Here is a 21160-nt window from a genome sequence, read left to right on the forward strand (position 1 = left end):
GAGCGATGGAATGTCCGCTCGGGCTAGTCGAGTTATTCGCGCTACCGCTTCTTTTCTCGTCGGGATTGAAAAACGCGTTTCGGGTCCTCGCCAATGGAAAAGCTGTGCGCTGACTACAGGCTCCCCGAGAAATGCTCTGTGCTACCATATCCTCACGCTCTAAATCTGCGACCGGGCGCTCTATGGTTCCGTCGTCGAACTGCCAGCTTTTGTGAATAAAGAAGATGCTATGCCCGCACTTAGGTCCTCTGGCCACCTTTTCTTTTTTTTTCTCCCTTCACCAAAATTCATCACTTGGCGCGCGGCAATAGAAAAACCTGGGGTCATGCCGGTACAGTTGTGTGGTGCAGGCTACACAAGCTCGGAGAAGTGCTTGTTCTATAGCCTTGTGTGATCACATAGCCTTACAAGGGCGCGTAACAGCTGTCTGCCATGCCGCAGAGACCTGCGCACAAAGGCCGAGCGAGAATCATTTATTATCAAGGCCGCAAACGTTTCTAACGAGCAAAACATTAACTGGTGAGGCACGCACCTGCAGAAGATGTGCGATCAAGGGCTTCACCAATGCGCCCAAAGAAGCTCAGAGAGCGTGCACTGGTGGTTTAGCGGGCTGTAGCACCGCCCCTCGAGCACCTTGTCGCTTTCTGCTCCCTACGGCATGACACTTCCCCGAAAGTACAATACCAACTTCGTTTCTTTTGAGCTTCAGGGAGTCACCACAAAGTGTGCTCAGCGGCGCTTTGGCACTTCGCGTGTCTGGAAATAGTGTGCAGATTTTCCCAGGTACATCTGCCAGCTCGCAGATATACTTCCCGGGGCGAAGCAGGTATACTTGCCGACAGTTAGGGTGACAAAACAAGTGTCGACGAATGGTGGGCCGATTAACACTTTTCTGACCGTGCCCTTAGGTCATCCACCCCTGGTGATCGAGTTAAGTTTAGTGGGGAGAATTATATTTCACAATCTAGTGGATAGCACAAAAAGTCTAGTTTCGTTTTCAACGTAGGTTTAAGCTTTATCACAGCTGGTGGGGTGTCAAAAATAGACTTGGGACTGGTCGTTGCACTTGTCTAACGTGGCTAACTGCTTGCATTAGTCTTTGTAGCAAACGTGGCATTATTTACATGATTCAACAGTATTGTTGCATTTTGTTTAGACCACAAGAGCTCTGGGGACACTTCAAGTTATGTTATAGCCATTGCTTAACAGATGGTCGTCAGTAAGCATCGCTAAAATTTCTAAGGCTGTCTTGAGCCAGCGTGCCCGTTTTATGTTCCCAACAAGGCTCAAAATGATCTAAATGCGAGGGAAATTTAATCAAGGCGATGAGAAAACCGAGTTAGAACACAAGGAAAGTATTGTGCTGGTGATTAGATGTGTACTGTACACCTTTTACCAATATAAGCATTCCTTCGTTGAAAAGCAGACTTGCTACGGAGGCTAACGCTCCGACGAGCCAAAAATAGAGGACGTCACTTAGATTACGCTAACCTTCAGAAGTAGTATTCGTGGTTGTGGGGCACATTCTCTATATTAAGAAGTTTTCTCATTTGTGGTTTAATTTGACATAGCTGTAAAAGTTTCTGTTTTGTAAGCCTTACGCATGTACATAGTATTTAAAAAAACACAATTTTGAAAATCTTTTTTTTTTTAACGTTATATTGACCTGTGTCTGCTGAGAGAACATGTCATTGGCCAAACTTTGATGTGTAATATTTCTCCATACGCAAGCCAGTCCGGAAAATAAAGCATTGGCACTAATTCTTTGAAAAAGACAATCCTTCCCGTGGTCAGGAAACAATTATATATGTGTTAGAAAAAAGTTGTCGAAGTTTCAATTAAACGTTTCTCTATAAAAAAAACGCTACGGACCCAATTTTTTTAACGTGAAATATTCTTTAGATCTCAATTTAATTTTCAGTGAAGTCGCGCCGAAGCCTCGAGGCCTCTAATTTGGAACCTCCTTGGTCGAGAGAAGTCATGTAGTTGTAGCCATGGAAACACATCAAAATAGACACTTCACTAAATAAAGAGAGAGGCCAAAAAGTGGTCTCCCTCTCAAGTACTGACTGTGCACCTTAGCTTCGGTGGTCAGACGAGAACCAGCGTATTCAGCATGGTATGGCCGAGGGCAGTAAGAGCACGACTGAAGGAAATTACAACGACTAAAACTTAGTCCCGTTTCAGACTGGGCAATTTCTCCCGGCAACTTGACGTCGCAACACCAGCAACACGGGCCGCCCGCGTTGACACGCAGCAACTAATTGCTACAATTTCCATCATCATCATTACGCTTTCTTTTTATGCACTATTTAGACACACACTGACGCCCTATAAGCATGTTTTTGTGTCTTTAAATGGCGTTGAGAATACTGACTCATATTTTTGACACAGTTTATTCCCCAAAACGATCAATTTCAAAGCAGGAGCAAGTCTTTAGTTGTCATCATAATTGGCACAGAGTGTCAATTGAAAATATTGCGTCCCTGATTGACTGCTGCCGCTTCAAACATCTCCGAGTTGTCCGAGTTGCTCGTCATTTTCAAACCGGGTGCGATCCGTGCAATTCGTGTTGCACTACGAGAGGCTAGGAAACAACTCGCCAGCAACACCGAAATTGCTAGGAAAAATGCCGCCCCTTGCGTGTTTTTTTTTTCAGTGGTTTTTTCTGCGCTTTTTACTTTATCGTGAACCAGTACCAACCAGCCAAGCTTTCAACACTGCTGCTTAGAATAGACCCATCCCAAAATTACGGAATCTTCAGGCAGATCTGGAAACTCTGCACAGTAACTTCAACTAAAGTCACCATCAAGGTGGCAAGGCTAGCTGTCTACGCCCTCATGTGGGGTAGTACAAGCCCTACAGGGATGGGCAGGTACCACATAGGTGTCGCAGGACCACTGTATCGCTGAGCTGCTTTCTTTCGTATAATTTTGAAGAACAAGAAGTGAACTATATATAAGCGATTGAGTTTCAGTTTTGATGGTGTCTTTTGCACACGCAGCAGTGCAGTATTTTCAACACTGCTTGAATAGGGGGTAATTTCGGGATGAGTCTATAAGGACACGTGACGTAAAGTTGTGGGGCAATTACGTTTCACGTAATTGCCCGAATCGCGTATAAATTTGCCATACATGTTTTTCTAATGACTGTGACACCATGTCTCTCTGTATATGTACAGACAGAAAATAATAGACCGACCTTACCAAGCGTTCGGCGCATGCTTGGTAGTTTCAAATGATTTTTTCTATTCTATTTTTAGTGACTACTAACATTAGTTTTTAGACAACACTCTAATAACACTGCCAAAATTTCCTTCTATAGAACCGCCATGGTTAAACCGCTTGTGAGATTGTTGTTATGAGACTGAAAAGCAGCTCCATACGTCACTGACCGTGCCCATAACTAAATTGATGACTGTTAAATACAGCATTTTCCTCTTTTTTAAATTCATGCTCACAAATAAATATGTTTCTGAGGTAGAGGTATTTATGACCTCTTCATTTCTCTATTTCTAGAGTTCATCTGCCAGAAGTTCAAGGTTCTGAAAAAAGGCCCAGTGAGGACGTCATTGTCCTCATTGCTGAACAAGGAGTCAAACAAAAAGAAACTTTGTGATTAGGTCTTATTTTTCTCCTTCAATCAGTCCTTCAAATAAAGGCGACAAAAATATTACTTTTGTGCTTGTTTTTGATACCTGGACGTTTGTAATATAGCATATATTATAACCAGTACAGGTTTTCAAAACAGGTATAGAATCATACCTTACAAGAAACTATTGGTCAGAAAAGAAACCTAAGAAAAATGTGCAGCCAGCTAAAAGAACCTTACGATGAGCCATACAATACCATAAAAAAAATTATAGACGGTTAAAGAAACCGAAGAAAAATCTACAGACAGCTATAGATTGTCGACTAAAGGGAGTCATAGAGTAAGCCATAAAATATTCTTTAGAAGGCCATAAAAGATTCATTAGAAGGCCACACAGAAAACAATAGAATTCTAAAGAAACCAAGGGAATACTCATTAAGAGCTATAGCCTGCTGGCTAAAGAAATCAAAATAAGTGCAATAGATGTCTATAGCGCGGCGGCTAAAGAGAGCCATATAAAAGTTAAATACTTTTATAGTTAACCAGCGATAAACTCATAGTGAAAGATAAAGACGCCCATAAGCGAGACCGTAAAAAAATCTCAAGGCTGCCGTAGAAAAATATACAGCTGATTAAGCCAATTTTCTATAGCCGACCAGGCAAAATATTTTCTACAGCCTACCCTAGGATATTTTTGTATGGGTCCCGTTTACGTCAGACACGGGGAATGGGCTCGCAAGCGGAGCAAGCGGAATATGTGAAAGAAACTCCAATATCGCAGCTCAGCCGCGTCAGCAACAGCTTGGCAGGGCACTGACCCGTGTATGAAGTGTGTGCCGAGGACGAAGGCAAGACTTGGGTCGTTGTGGCGCAAGATAAGTGACAGCAATGGGTAAAGATTTCTTTATCTTTTAATGGTGATTAGGGAACAAATATCCAAGCTAGCTGGTTACGAAAGGAACAGTCGCAGGGTCATCCTTTTCATTATCGAGCGATACCTGTTCAAAGCAGACGATGTGGCAAGAGAACCCGAATCGGCCGGCGTTCGCGGAGCACGCCATCTGTAGGCAGCACTTCTTTCTACACGTGTATCGTCTGCGAAGCGGCGCCGTGAATTAACCAAAAGAGTTTTTTTTTTTTTTTTTTTTTTTTTTTTTTTTTAGGTAAGTTCGTTCTTGCATATTTTTTTCCACTCTAAACTTCCACCACTTGGTTGCACCCCTGAAGTAAATTGCAGTGTGATACGTTGAAAAACCATTCTTTCAGGGCCGTCTAAAGTGCCTTAAAAGCGTTAGCTTGCATGTTGTTGATTTCATTAGCAATCTTGGTTGATACCATCAACGAAAGGGGCATCAAAAACTGCAAACAGGAAATTACATTTGACGCCCCGTCTATCGTTTGGAGTACAAGTAAATTTACACGATTTTTTTTAAAATGAAAAGTAAATTTGTAAGCTCTTTCCAAAGCACGCCTCAGAGTGGCACCGGCAAGTTCCAGTTTCAAGTATAGTTCTACGAAATCGCGATATGCTAAAACTCTTGAATAAGAAATACACCAGTAAATTTGACTAAAGAAAAGACATCAAAAACGTTCTTGATATTATAATTTTTAATACGCACCAATCACTGGGTAGAAGCATAATCTGGAATTACTTATGTTTCTAGTCGGAAGCGAATCCCTGTAAAACTAGCTTCGCATACATATCTTACTGTAGCAGTCCTCGTTACGACCATTGACTTCACCCCGCTCGCAGACCCAGGGCAATTGCGTTGCACATAACCGCAAGGCGCAGTGGTCATCTCTGGTTGATTTGAGCCTTGTCTCTCCCCTGACCCGGTCCCGCAAAATCGGGCAGTTCCCATCCGGTTCCGCTCAACACTACCTAGGTACTCACAAGGCCTACTTCCACTCCCCATGACGTTCGATAACGGCGGGCGCGGCCAATATCTCACACCTTGACTGTGAGGTCCAATACCTAGCTGTGTCCGGGCAGATGATGATTTGTTGATTATCTGTAGGGTACACAGTGCAAAGGCCTTGTACTTGAATTCCTTTTCACCTTACGATGAACCGCAGCGGAGACTACAAGCCATCGGAGCCAATCCAGTACTGTCTTAATGTCACGTGACTTTAGTGAGGGCTTCACAGAGCTGGATTGGCTGGGATAGCTCGCAGCGTCCGCTAGACTTCATCGTAAGAGGAAACAGAGTTTAGGGGGCGTTGGGCCGCATTCCCGCACAGTGGACATCCGCAACCAATCAACACTGGATCTCCGCAGACCCGCTATTGAGTTTGTCTTTCTGGTCCTTGACACTGACAGTGTAGCAGAACTCCTTATTGGCGAACCAGCTAGAACTGTTGTCGAACTTGAGTATGTCTGAAAAAAAAAAAAAGAGTTGTTAGGTGGGTCAGTAAATTATGAGAGCTGTTTTTTTTTCTGTTTTTTGTTTAGAGCACGGCAGTCATCTGCGACAACGGCGACAAGAATTCGAAAGAAACAGTGATTTCGTGTGCACTTTCAGACGCTTAAAAGAACGGAAGTCCGGGCTGAAGCACGAAAGCCCCGCAGCGTTGTGATGCAGATCCACACTGCAGCGGGGAAACAGAAGGTAGCTTACATGTTCCTGGCTCCTGGCACTCGAGCTGGCCGCTCTCGGGAAACATGGTGCAGTTGACCTTCCTCAAAGGCAGCACTTCGCTGCTCGACTGACCGCCGCTCCGGAAAGACAGTCCGAAGCACAGGTCGTTCGACTTGCTCTGGAAACACCAGTCCAGGACTGCGCCTGCTCGCTCCACGGTCACGGGTACCTCAAGGACGGCTCCCCGGGTAAGGCTACACTGCTTGGCGCCGGGCTCGGTCCACAGGCCCGGACTGTGCACCGCGTAAAGATCGCATGGCACCTCTCCCCCGGGGCGGACCTGCGGGCAATGCCCCTGAGCTCTCTCCTCCGTGTCCCTTGTACGCCCATCAGGGGTGCTATCAAGCATCACCGATGTTGTTTCCCAGAGGTAGCTATATTACCTTTAAGCTATTTTTTTCATAGTTGTGTTAAGAGCATTTAACTGAACGTCGGGTTTTATTCGCAATAGGAACTTTTAGCAGACCATTCACGTACTACTGTTACCGTGGGCCAGACTGCGCATGCGTCACCACGTAGCGTTCAAATCCTGAAAAATTTGATTTCAGCATGCCGGTGATTCCTACCGCTGTACCGGAGCTCGACTGTTCACAAAGTTTGGCGGCAGTCAATAAATTTATACAAATGGTGGACCAATAACGTGGGATAATGATACAACTAAGGATCGGCATAACCTGGCTCCTGATACTCAGGGATAGCGTTTCTTGACAATGCAGTCAAAGCTGTGGGCGTACTTGAGCTCGCAAACCCTGGGCACCGAACAAATTTACTCGTGTGCCCTCTTTATTTCTTCTGATATGTCATGAAAAGCTGCCCCAGAGTGGAGTGCACCGGTACCGTGCTTGCCGCTAAAATGAAATGAAAAATGAAGTCAGCTAGGCTTCCTGCACGAGTGAAATGCCCTAGTTACGCGAGCTCACCGTATTTTGTGGCCACTAGCAGCGGGTAGACACAACTTTACCCAACAGGAGTCCCTCAATCCATGTTGTCAAAATTAAGAGAAGTGTTTTGTTCTGAGGCAGATTACTTTTAAAAGTAATTTCGTCTTGAATATATGCGTTTAATGACTATTATAATAACGCGCCTTGCTCCCACTTTATGGCGCACAAAAACAACACTATAACGGGTATTTCATATTGGAAGACGCTTTTAAAAACGCATGCTGCGAACCAGCTCATATTAATAGCCTTCTACGACGAACAATCTTGATGGTGCGGAATGCACGTTGCAAAAGAACTGTTGAAGCTCGCCGTCAGCAAGGGGGATCGGTGGCCGAGTGGGCTAGCGCACGCTAAAGTCACTGGGCGCACACCAGCTTGGAGCACGTGGATCGAAAGCTCGCTCTGCAGAACCCAGGGTAGAGTGTACTAGAAGGTACGAGCAGTTGCACCTCAAAATGTGGAAAGCGACCAGGTGGAACCACGGGGTGGAACCAAGCCACTTTGATCGCAGCGCCACCTTCGCTGCGATAAAGCAACGACACAGGTCAAGATCATATGGGGAATATAGCCCCTTAAGGGCTATTAGCGATGTGCGCGACCAAAAGCGTCGCTGCGGTCAGCTTTACACGATTGGCCAAACCATGGGCATATGAGCATTGTCAGATTGTCAACTTTGACGGTGTTAGTTTCGGATTGCGATGGCTTTTATAGCTTCCACTGTGCTTTTCAAACACACCACCGAACTCGTCGTCGCACCTGATGGTAAGTAGCCAGGATAACAACTGGTGACGTCACGGCGAGGCAAATCCCAGTCGTGAAGTCACGGATGGAAACCATAAGAGGTCGCAACCGAAACATCTCGGCTAAAGCCCCTTGATAAAAGCGTTTTTTACAAGTACCGCCAACAATTGTTGTGAAAGCGCGCGAGACACGTGCCATGAGCGGGTGCTCCGCGGCCCTTCGCTTCCAAGGCCCGCTCATTTCAGTGCTGCGCCGCCATTTGCTTCCAAGGGCCGCTCGAGACATGGGCCTCGTGCACTCGCGCATTTGACGCTACTTGCAAGACAAACGCAAACACATCGAGGGGCTTTAATCTCGGCGCTAATAGACGCTTTACACACGCGCCAAATTACAGCCGCCATTGCTGACCTTCTCTTGTCTTACCAAGATGCCGAGCAACTAAAACGGTAGTTGACGATCCTCTACAAAGGCCGATGCTTTAGAAAAGGACACAGTTGAATATAATATGTCAATAACCTGGCCTGCTATGGTAATGATGAAGTGAAATAAACAGAATAAAAGGAAACAAAAACTGAAGGTCAGGTCATAGAGTTATTACAATAAACGCTAGGCTCAGCTGGCGCTAGTGTGCTGTTGCAAATTGAAGCAGACAGCATGCAGTCAGAAATTGACTTCCGGTAATGCATTTCTATGGGAAAAAGCGAGTGCATTTTCTCTCTGCGCTCGATTATAAGAGCAAATATCACGAATAATTTGTACGTACTAGGCACATTGGAACATTTCTCAGTCACGCAGACGAAATAATTGGTCAGTTACAGCACTTTTATTTGAAATTTGCGGCATTAAAAACGGTGTTAAAACCGCTTCGTACGTGTATTTATGTGCACTGTCGGACACTGTTAGCGCGAACACGGCGTCGACGCTTTCCAGCATGGGGAATATACGTGCCAAACGAACGAACGACATGTGGAAAACCAAGAGAGACGGCAAGAACTACGCAGTAACATTGGGTAAGTAACTCCTTGTGCTTGCAGACGATCAAAATAAGTTGAAAGTCACGTAATATAGTCCGATTTGCAATAAATAAGTACCGCTTTATTCTTTCTGCTCATGAATATGTGCGAAGATGCTTGTTCTGTGTTCAAGTCATCACCCGCACGCTCCAAATCTTTGCAAATAGGGGGAAGCCAGAGCACAGGTGCGCGATAAAAACTGCCCAACATAGGAAATAACAAGAAAACACACCTTTCGTAGCCCACGTACTTTATTTTTTACGTTTCGAACGTTTTTTTTTTAACCGCTCGTAGAGATGCACGACGGGGTCATTTTCATATAGTGAGAGGACAGGCATATTAGCAATAAATAAGCACCAGCGGAATGCTGGCGAACTTTGAACACACTCTACATTCCTTTCGATCGTTATTTTACTTAGAATCGTCGCTCGTTTCTACATACCTGCCATGGAACAGAGGTTTGGGCCTGAAATATAGCGAAGTTTAACATCGTTCAGTGGTAAAGGAAAAATGCTGTAACTAAAGCAATTACACTTACGCAATATTAATAAAGGTACATACTACCCGGTACAACCGAAATAACAAAAGTTATTAATGTTGTTTTCCGGCGACGAGACAAAATTCACGCGCGTTTTCCCATAGGAATACACAGGAAGACTGGAAAAGTAGACTGCATGCTGTCTGCTTCAATTTGCAACCGGAAGTCCCATAGACACTAGCGCCAGCTGAGCCTCTAGCGTTTATTGTAATAACTCTATGGGTCAGGTATGGCGGCGTCCATGCACAGCTGCTGCAAAGCGTCTATATTGTATTTTTTATTATTTTGAGGTCAGAGGTAAGGTCAAAGCACCACGACACGACGACGCCGCGACGTCATCGTCGACGACGTTGCGGGATGCCAAGATGCTGTCGTAAGGCCGTCGTGACATCGCGTCGCATCGAGGACGACGCCGTTTGGCGACATCAAGTCGGCGTTGTAACGCGGTCGTGACGTCGCGTTGAGGACGACACCGTTACGCGACATCAAGTCGCCGTTGTGACGCGGTCGTGACATCACGTTGCGCTGAGGACGACGCCGTTACGTGTTATCAAGTCGCCGTTGTAACGTGGTCATGACTTCGCGCGCCACATCGAGGACGACGTGAACATGGTCGTCGATTCCGACGTTGACGTCGACGCCCCACGCAAAGTCAAACATCGCTATGACGTCACGTTAACGTCGTCCTGACGTCATCGTGAACGTCAACATCACGACCAAGCCTTGACGGCGTGTAATGTCAACGTCGACCTCCTAAAATTGTCGGGACGTCTTCGTGAAGTCGAGTTGCGTCATGTCGACACCGACGTCGACGAACTGACACCAGGCGTCCTTATGACGTCGCACTGACAAGGACGCCGTCATCTTGACGTTCCGTGACGTTGTCGTCGTCATCGTCAACGTCAACGTTGACATCGTCGTCGTTGTCAACGCAATATGACGTCAGAATGCAGTCTTGATGTCGTGTAACGCGCGTTGCCACCGTCGATGACGCCGTTGACGTCAAGGCGTCGTCCTGATGTCGCATGGCGTTGTGACAACAAGTCAGGTCGCGGTGACTTTATGTACGTGACGACTGACGTCTAGGTTGTATAAAGATATAGTCCGCCGTTCTATTGTTTTTATGCCCCTGACCAGTGTGCCGCTCGAGCTTGGGCTTGGAACAAAACGGGTTTTTCATTAAAAAAAAAAAAAAAAAAACGGCTAATCCAAACCACTTCGCTTGTAGCGCCCTCTCGGGCGCTACGACCTAAGTGGCTTGGATTAGCCGGTTTTTTCTACATGCGGAGGTACCTAAATAGCACCCCGGTGGCCTTACTTGTCCCGTCTAGTACACTCTAGTAAGGCCAACGGTAAGGTGACCACGACAACTCGTTTCAGGCGCGTGACGCTGGTACGAGCCACGCATGCGCAGTTGGGCCCACGGTAACGGTAGTACGATAACGGTAGTACGGTAACGGTTTGCTAAACGTCTCTTCTATCTCGAATTATCTAGCACCCAAGAAAACATTTTTCGATACTTCGTTCTACCTTACGTCCGGACGATTCCGACGCTACGAGCCGATTAATCCTACCAGTGTCGAAAGCCCGTCACATAACATTCCCCGTTCTTGACTTGTTCATCGATGATAAAACTAGGGCTGGGCAAATGATCGATTAACCTACCGATTAATCGATTAATGCTTTAATCGCGATTAAATTTTTTAACTGGTTAATCGGTAAAATTTAGACGAACCAAAAAAAACTCAAAATTAAACACTTCCATAACACAGACGTGGACGAATACGCCTGTACGAAGGGTGACCTTTAGGTCAAATTTTAGAACAAAGTAAACTGTACAGGGACGATATTTTTATAGCATCCGATTAAGTACAGAGGTTACGCATGTCCCCGGCCATTTCAACGTAGTTCGAGTGTCTGTTTAGCGCAGTAGAGATTATTGTGAACAATGAAAGGAAGCCGCTCTTTCTAGAGAATATCAACGAACATCTTTGCCTCACGCGGCAAAAGTAATATTTAGCGAAAGGTCTCTGATACTCTTCTTAACTACATATCGAGATTAATTCATAATCTAAGTTGTACATTGCACCGTTTATCACAGATTCAGCAAAAAAAAAAAGACCTTTTTAATATTTTGCAATGAAATAAACGAGACCGATTAATCGATTAATTAATCGATTAAAGGGTGGCGATTAATCGGGTTAAAACTTTTAATCGACGCCCAGCCCTAGATAAAACCCATACGGGCACTCAATGGTCACAATGTTGCTGTTTTTTTTACGCTGTGTGATTTGTCCCATCAGCTCGTAGTGGTGGCTACGTTCGGACTTAGGGTCCAACAAAGTATAGGGACTTCCCGTAGAACATAGAACTCTGTCCTATGTCCCGAATGCCGCACACATTTATTGATTGCTTTCTTATCGGATGATCACAATATACAGAGCTTCCAACTATATTTCCCTTTACCCTAAGTCAGAGCGTTGCCATAGCCTAGAGGAAACACAAACGCCAACACAGACACCAAAGCATCGGGGTCACCCGGCCCTTTTCGTATTTGATTGAATGAGCCAGACGTAACGTACGAAAAAAAACGTCAAAGGTCATGACGCTGCACCTTTCGTGCTCCTTAATTTTTCCTTTTGTCTCTTAGCCCTGGCTCCGCTCTCACTTAGGGTGAAACTAAGTATGGCAATATTTGTAGTGTAGGGTTCTCAAAAAGTATTAACGAAGAACACGGTTGGAGTGCGGACGATTTCCCTAAACTAACTGATATGTCATTGAGAATGACAAAGTTCAGAAAACACTTTTCCACTACATAGGCGTAATTTTGCACTGTGAAAGCGATTATGATATGTCACTGGTTCAGTAACTAAACTGGGATCACATTTTGCAATCAAAAGGTTTTTGCATGTTTCGGTATGCGCAGCTTGCTTTCCATCCGATATGTTTTCGCGTAGACAGCAGGATAAGCAAACGTGCTCGTAATCTGTGCGTAAAAACGGACCTCAAGTCAACCGATTGAGACGACCTGGATTAATGGATGTACGGATAGTCGTGGCTATATATACCTTTCGTGCCGGGCGGCAGCTTGCGCCACCTAGCTTAGAAGATTTACTCCCCTCTTTAACTTTTGCTCTGAATTCCGGCCCTCGTTAAATAGTTTATCCCTCGTAGGAGTATCATCTCATTAAAAACACGAAGCCGCCTGTGCAACCGGCGCCCGTATTTTCTCAGCTACAACGTGTTTTATGACATCTGTTCAACAAGCTCGGAGTTTCAAGCTTGACGGTCAGTCACGACCTAACGATTTGTTTGCGGTAACTAGCTGTAAAAAATATTTAAAGTTACGCTACACTTTGAGGTTATCGGTGGCTGGGCGCAAGAAATCCCTTATATTAACAATAAAAATTGCCGGCAAAACAAAAATTCTTTTAGTTTGCTTTTTGGGGGTTTGTCTCGCGAATGCGAAAGAATGACGCTTAATGTTTTAGTCTGGAAAGTTGTCAAATTGCGTGTGGGAGGCCAAGTTGGTGCAGACACACGCAAAGGGCAACAACCATGGCAAATTACTAACTATGTTCTCTTTTATCTCGAGCATTAATAGACCCTTTTTAAAACCCCATCAAGCATGAAGCTTGTGTCATTGGACTCGAGTTCTGTCTGAACGCTGACGCAGCTCGTTCTCGATCCGAGCTGAATGGAGTTGACGCTGAACGCCGACATAGTCCTCGTGCCCAATGCATGCACAGAGTATACATGGGACCAAACAATGTCGGACTCGAATAATTGGAGTAGCCGCTACTGGATGGCACAGACTTTTGAAAAAGGTGTATTGAAGACTTTGGCAATAAAACTTGGCGTGACTGCTTTTTTTTAAAGGTGTTTGCTTGAGTGCATATTGCGGTAGCAAGCAGCAGGACGTACAATGTCGGAACATTTTGGGTCGCCGTCCGCACCACGGAGTTGTCCTCCCCAGTGCACGGGCAGCTGGTTGGGGTCAATGTATTCCAAAATCACCGGTTGCCAGTCTTCTGCAAGAGAGACAGAAAAAACAGAACACCCAGGGTTTTCTTTAACTGTGCCGCGATCGGACACGCTTTATCTCTAGTCCCCGGCAGTTTTTACGGCGCTAAGTTAGGCCGTCGGCGTGGTGGCACGATACGGCCACTGGAGCGCTTGAAAGCATGCTTCTAAGGGCCAACGCGAGCTTGCGATAACAATGCTTTTCCTTACAGTAGCCTGCTGTGTCGCTGCAGGCTACTGTAAGGACAGTAGCCTGCAGCACGAGCACTTTGCGTACCACGTCGTGGTCGCACAATGAGTTCTTACTACATGAGCAAGGTCTAGGAATTCTCTATGAGGCCCAATCAGAAAGAAATCGAATGTGGCTTGTGCACGAGCCATTGGGATAGCTTAGGGTATCTTTTTAACTCAAGTACTATATAGACCCGTACCATCGTCGCCGTATGTCGGCTCATAGAAGTCACCGGAGTTCCCGTTGACGACCGTCACATGTGATTGTGCGAGACCGTTAGCGCGAACAAAACGTCGGCATTTCCCTTCAAATATTACTTGAACACGGTAATGGCGAACCTCATACTTATTCCGCTTTGGTTACATTAGAAGTCTTCACGACAGCCTTTTAATACTAAGAGTAAAAAAAATAACGACATCAGTGATGTATAGTTAGCGTTAACAGTTTCGTGCAGTGTACGTTCTATTATTCTTAATCTGGATATACTTGTTTCATTTTTTTTATTGGTAGCGGTATGTTTTTCAAGTATTCGGGGCCGGGAATCTTTCCTGGTGGTTGGGGAAGCCCGCATCAGTGTCTTGTTTTGCTCAATATAAACCTCGGTAAACTTGGAATTTTTGTCTAACATCGAAGAGAAATACCAAAAAGAGCAAAATTGTTGGTAAACGTAAACCGCTGTAAACACCCCTGAATTTTCGAAAAGATACACCCCCAAAACAACCTCCCTCTTATATACCTTTTTTTGGAAGTTACGTGTCTAGTTTTTAGATACCAAAACCGTGGAAAGTAGTAAATGGCGAACGTAGCGTGCGGATCTGTCGAAAAACAAAAACGACGTTAGTCGCATTTCTATAACCAGAACGCTGTCGGTGAGTGTTGGGTTCGCTATTGTAAACACAACGCACACCGGCAACGACTCTTTATTTAAAGGTGAAAAGAAAGCAAATTGTTGTGTGCATGTTTATACAGCCGGAAGTTAGTTTGCCTCAGTGGGCGTCTCGTCTCTCAGCTGTAGATGAGCAATTTAGCCAGTGCAGTACCACCGCTAGCCTGGGGTCTTTAACGTGCACCAGGCAGTAGTGATGCACTACCGCACGGCGGTACGTTCAAATCTGAAGATAACAAAGCAAGCATAAAGGAAACAGAGTTTAGAAGACGAAAAAGTGATTCGTTTGTTTCCACACTCGTCGCCGAACAAGCGAATGGTTTTTTTCCTTGGCTCCTTCGCAAAGGGGTCGAGGTTCGATGCCTGGGAGATGACGCAGTTTTTTTTTATTATTGTTTCTGTAAATTTTGAGTTCTCCTAAATTCGGGAACCCTGCTGCTCGTTCGAGGTTAGAATGTTCTACTCGCCGAACTTTCTACGCCGATTCTTCCAGAAGCCCACGCGTGGATATAAGGGGCTTCGCATGGCGAGCAAGTGTCAGACTGGCCCCAGCGTTCAATCCTGCTGTTTCGCTGCCACCGACGCGTGCGACGCGAGACTTTTTCTATTTTGTTTTGAGCACCTGTTCGCCCCATTGAACGTGTAGTTTGCTTCAGTTTTCGTCGCCTCATCAATTGTCATTCGTGACAATATATGAAAATATTACATTGAAGACACAATATTCTCCGCCCCCCTCTGCCATCCCCACATCCCCACCATTCCGCCCATCTTACCCGTCGCTACCATCCCCCCATTTTTTACATATCCGATGCATTATACCAAATGAAAGAAGAAAATAGGGAAGAAAGAAAGGACAACGAAAGTAATTAAACAAAAAAAGCAACAACAAAAAGTGACAAGAATAAAATTGTTCACGTTATAAGTCATTCAACAAAGTGGCATATCTTGTGACATAGTCAGCGAATAGCACTGGACGTCTATGTTTTCGTCGTGGTCGCTCTGGTCAGTCAGCATGAGCGTCCTGCTAGGATACGGGCACAAATCCTGTTGAATTGGAAATGTTGAAGGCCCATCACGAGCTGGAGATGTGCGCCACGGATGTGGCTCTGCCGGGTGTTCGTTAATAGAGGTAACGTAGCGGAATTTGGTAACCTTGTGTTGGCCATGCCAGATATGGATATGGATATGGATATGGATATGGATATGGATATGGTGGCTTAACCCTTTGTATCGGGCGATCACAGTTTTAACAAAACTGGATCTAGCCAAAAAGAAAAAAAAAAAAAACTAAATTTGATTGCCATTGCCCCCCACCCTCCTCACAGTTTTCCCCCACCAGTCCTCCAGTCTTCGCTTTGCGATTTCAACCACCCCGAGGCCGCCGACGCCGCCGACATCCCCCCGCTGACTGCGCTGGCCACCATGGTCTCGACTTCCCACTTCATTGATGCACGTCGTCTGCGTCGTCTGCCCCTGCCCTGTCGATGGTGTCGGTCCCAAGTCCAACCTTTTCAGACCCAGTGCAACCGCATAATCCACCAGATCTGGTGGCATCAGCGGTCTCAGCTCTCGGCACTCCAGTATGATATGTTCAGCTGTCTCCTCCTGCTGGCCACATAGCTGGCATGTACCGTCCATCCCCGGCGTGTACTTGGACCTCAGGTGGCGTGTCCTCAACACTCCACTTCGTGCCTCACACAGCAGCCCACTGCCCCTCGAGTTGTCGACGAAATCCACGCCCACAATGCTCTTCTTTTCCGCACCGTAGACGGCGAGGGACGGCCGCGCGCCTACCGCGGCGACCCATCTGGTCGTTTCTGTCTCCTTCACGCGTTCCCGCACCTGTTTCGCCGTCCCCGGAGATTCGACCTCGCACAGCAGCACCCGTGGCACGTCATATCGCTCCGTGAGCTTGTTCACTCTCCTTACCCACCGGGTGTTGATGCTTCGAAGGTGGATGTACTTGAACACCTGGCGAGCCCATCGTTGTTCCGGCAAAGTGCAAAGCCGCCGCTCGAAAATCAGTTTGCTGCTGGCCTCACGGGCCTCAAAGCAGGACCAACCCATGTCGCCCTGGACGTACTCACTGGTGGTGTTTCGATGTGTTCCCAGCGCCAGGCGACCCACCTCTCGCTGCCTCACTTCCAGATGTTCTCGTGTACGTGCCGACAGGCACAGTACGGCATTGGCAAAGGTCAAACCCGGCACCGCCACCATTTTCCAGAGTGCCCGCACCGTCTCGTATCGGCTGAAACTCCACATTCCCCTGCATCCCAGGTAGCCCTTGCGTTTGTTCGCCGTGGTCCGCAGCTCGGCCTCATGTTGTTCGAGGTACTTTTGTCCCGACTGCAGCGTCACTCCCAGGTACTTATATTCGGTCCTCCACTCTATCTCTTGGCCCTGGGTGTTCACTCTCTGCGACAGCTGCGTAGAGGCATCCTCTGTTTCCTGTTGCTCCACCCCCGCCCCAAGGACTCCAGACTTGCTGGGGTTGAACGTTAGCCCCAGGGTGGTTCCCTCTTTTCCACAGATGTCCAGTAATTCCTGAAGTTCCTCCAAGGACCCCGCCATAAGTACCACGTCATCTGCATAAATCAAGGCAGGGATCCTCTGATCCACTTGCCTCCCCTCTTCACCGTAGCACATCCTGAAACCCAAGCGACTGTCCTCCAGTGCTCTCTCCAGTCCTGCAATGTACAACATAAACAGAAGTGGTGAAAGCGGGCACCCCTGTCTTAGTCCTTTTGTGGCCTTTATGGGCTCGGTGAACTCTGCCCCCCACTGAACCACTACGTTGTTGTCTCTGTATATCTGTTGGAGCAGGTCCCTCCATTCCACCGGTATTCCCAACTCCTCCAATACCCTCCAGAGCAGCGAATGGTTCACAGAGTCATAAGCCTTGGAGATGTCCAAGAAACCGAGGTATAGGGACCTCTGCTCGTGGTTGGCGATCTCCATAGCCTGAGTGATTATGAACAGGTTGTCCTCCAACCTCCTTCCCTTGCGAAATCCGTTTTGGAGTTCCCCGAGTATGCCCTCATGCTCAGCCCAGCTCTGTAGGCGCTCCTTCAGTACATGCATGAAAATCCGGTAGAGCACCGAGGTCACTGTTATCGGACGGTGGTTTTTCAGGATGAGCTTGTCTCCTTTCCCCTTGTATAGCATCCTGATCCGGGATCTTTTCCAGTCCTCCGGTATGTCACCTGTTTCCATCACACAGGAGAGACCCTCTCGGAGCCGTTCCCTGGACTTTCCTCCCATTTTCTTCAGAAGGCCTGCTGGAATGTCATCTAGACCCGTTGCCGTATGACCATCCATGCGTTACATGGCCCTGTTCAACTCGCCCTGGGATATAGCTCGGCGCTGTTGGGTACTTCTCGTGCTGTCCCTCCGGGGGTCACTCTGTCTTACTGCATCTGGTTGTTCGAAGCTCTCCGTCATTGCCAGAGCGATGTGCCGGATACATTCCTGTCCAGTCAGGACTACTCCGCTTGTGGCATCCCTTATTGTTGTCGGGTTAGGCTCTGCCCATCTCTCTTCGGCCCTGACATGTTGCCAGAACTTTCTTGGGGCATCTCTGCCACTGCTTCGCAATTCCTCAAGCAGTTGTCTGTCCACCTTCTTCAGCTTTCTTTGCACCATAGTCGAGAACTCAATCTTTTTTTCCTGGTATTCTTCCCATGGTTTGAGAATATCCTCTCTCTGTGCCTTCATTTTGACTGCTTCACTGTGCTTCCTGGATGCTGCTCTCCTCCGGTTTCTTGCCTCTTCCACTTCTGTGTCCCACCATCTCTTTCTCCTTTGTCTCCGTTTTCGGTGTCCACTCCTTATTCCCTTGACCTTTGTAATCCACTTGCACATCCAACTCACCACGTCTGTGTACTGTCGTATGGGTTCATCCTCCGCCTCCTTTTCCAGCTCCTCCACCACTCTCTCCATTTCCCTACTGGTTAGCCCCTTGGGTGTCCTTGGCATCGGTGACTGTCTTAATTTGGTTGCCCCAAACTCCAATGTCAGTCGGCGGTGATCACTTCCAAGACTCGCTCCGCCAGTCTCGTCTATTGTCATCTCTGTTAGGTTTTCATATAAAGTTGGAGACATGAGACAGTAGTCTATGCATGAGGAACGTTCTCGAACTGCCCATGTGATCTTCCCTTTACTTTTTTCTGTCCCGTTCACCATCACGTCCCATTTTTTCCATCCAGCATAGGAGTTCCCGGCCCATCTTATCTGTCCTCTCATCCAGTTCCTCTATATGCGCGTTGAAGTCTCCAAGTATGATGATGGGTAAGTTCAGTTCTTCCACGTCCTTCTGTAGACAGGCCAGTTGTGCCTTGTTTGCTTCCTCGGATTTGTTTCCAGTCCAGAGGTACACTATTCCGATTGCCACCTTCTTCTTCCCTATCTTCCCTGTCATCCACAGGTGCTCCACACAGCTTTCCCTTTGCCTTTCCCATTCGCCTGTAGCCGTCCCCAGAAAGCCCACACCTCCCCCTTTTCGCTCCCCACCTCTTCTGTTCTGGCCCTGCCAAGTGAATTTCTCATGTGCTGGTGGTACTTCCGAATTCCTCAGGTGGGTTTCCACCAGTCCCACCCCTACAAGACTATCCTCTTCCATTGAAGCGTACAGCTCCTCCCATTTCGCTGCTTTTCTCCCTCCTTGCATGTTCAGGAAAGCCAGAGTTTGTTGCGTTCTCCTCTGTCCCCTGCGTGTTCTCTTTCTTGCCTTTTTTGGCTGCATCCTTATCTCTACCGTTTCCTTTGGTTGTGGATTTTCCACCCCCGCCCCGTCCATCCAGCTGTCCGCATCTGTCAACTCCTCACTAGCTAACTTTTTTTCCTCTTGTAATATGGGGGACGTATTCTCCGAGTCGTTGTGTTTTCTTTTTTCCCGCATGGTTCGTCTTGGGTTTTGTCCGTGTGCCTCTTGTAGCTTTTCTCCTCTCACTGCCATGCCCTTCGCCTTTCCCCTGTGCCCTCTCAATATTGTCTCCCCTGTTGCTGGTGCATCCGTTGGAGCTGTTCCTCGATCTTCTGCAACCGGTGGTGCCATCCTTGTTTCCTGATATTTCTTCCCTGCGTCCTTGTTTGTGATGCCATACCCTTGTTGACTGGCATTGAGCCTAAAAAAGCCTCAATCTTGATGCCTAGGCTTCGTCCCATCTCTTCTGCTCCCTCACCATTGTGAGTGTCTCCCTGGTCCTCACCAGCAGGTATATTGACATCCACAAACTCCACTCTAGGGCCCAACCGCTGTGTCATTTCTTTCGTGAGCGTGTTCATTTGTATGCTTTTTTCTTTTGTTGGGCCTACACTACTTTCTACTGGAGCTGCACATACCACATACTGATGTTCCGGTGCCATCTGAACCCACCTCTTCAGTTGTTCTTCCAGTTCATTTATGGCACTCTGTGCCGTCACTTCTCCCCGCATATCCATACTCCCTGCATGGATGACTGTCACGTTCGCCCGGTCCAACACGCGAAATGATTGAGACAAGACCAGGTGAGACAGAGGCATGTACATACGTAATATTATAATGAAAGGAAATCAGGAGGTAGTTATCAACAATAAAGAAAGAAAAGGAAAAGTTCAAAGCAGACCGGAGTCCCCGTGGTCAAGTCCCCACAAAAGCTCGACTCACGCCTGACGTGGCGGGGCTTCAGGAGCGTAGCGGGGCTCGTCGTGGTCTCAGGAATCGGAGCGTTGCCGGGTTCTTCGTGGCTTGAGGAACCGTAGCGTTCTGGGCTCTCGGGAACCGGTGCGTTGCTGGGCTCTCAGGAACCGGAGCGGGGCCGGTTACGGTGAGGCTTAAGAAGCCGGAGCGTGGCCGGGTTCTCGGGAACCGGAGCGGGGCCGGTTTCGGTGAGGCTTCAGAAGCCGGAGCGTGGCCGGGGTCTCAGGAACCGGAGCGGGGCCGGTTTCTGTGAAGCTTCAGTAGCCGGAGCGCTGCCGGCTTCAACAAGCAACGGGTCAGAACTCCCGCACCTGCCCGTCGTTTCTCGCGATCATCTTCTTCCTCTCTTCTCTTCTTTTTCTTCTTTTCTTCCCAGCTCCACACCCGTGACAATGCCCCCCAACTTTGAGAAGTTCATCGTTGAACTTCTTCTACACCGTCAATCTTGAAGTCCATTGGTAAAGTCTCGGACTGACGGTAATTCCTGCCGGCACTTGCGCAGCACTCACTCTTGGCCTGGGCGATCTCGAGCCTTGGCAAAGACCGTATTCGTTCTCGTAGCACTCGCACGCGCAGCACCAGTCTACACTCTTGACCGTTCCCGATGTAACACAGCTCCTTCATTTCACGCTCGCGCGCAAAGTACCAAAAAAAAATCATGCGTGAAGAACTTCGAAATAAAACTCAATTCACATTAAATTGCGTCCCTTTTCCCCCCTCAAAAAAAAAGAACCATGTTTGCACTTCGAAACCATGCAGTAACTCGATCCCCGTATTACCCCATGCGCTATCGAGCAAGAAAAAAAAAATAGGCACGAGGGCATTCTATGTCTAAATTCCTTATTTACATCCGACTTAAGTAGTCTGCACCTACATTAT

The 21160-nt window shown here is 47.3% G+C and overlaps 1 protein-coding gene across 1 annotated transcript in view; it reads right to left on the bottom strand.

The window, feature by feature from the left end:
* Window positions 1-5177: 5177 nt before the first annotated feature.
* The window catches only part of LOC8025636 (SEC14-like protein 2), an 80637-nt gene continuing 64654 nt past the window's right edge, over window positions 5178-21160 (bottom strand). The window contains exons 10-12 of the mRNA XM_040207657.2: window positions 13388-13494; window positions 6210-6510; window positions 5178-5968 (exon numbers count right to left, since the gene is read on the bottom strand). Of these exons, the coding sequence (XP_040063591.1) occupies window positions 5850-5968; window positions 6210-6510; window positions 13388-13494 (527 nt within the window). The 3' untranslated portion in view covers window positions 5178-5849. The remainder of the gene's footprint in view (window positions 5969-6209; window positions 6511-13387; window positions 13495-21160) is intronic.

Source organism: Ixodes scapularis, unplaced genomic scaffold, assembly GCF_016920785.2.
Source record: "Ixodes scapularis isolate PalLabHiFi unplaced genomic scaffold, ASM1692078v2 ptg002725l_1__unscaffolded, whole genome shotgun sequence".
NCBI classification, from domain to species: domain Eukaryota; kingdom Metazoa; phylum Arthropoda; class Arachnida; order Ixodida; family Ixodidae; genus Ixodes; species Ixodes scapularis.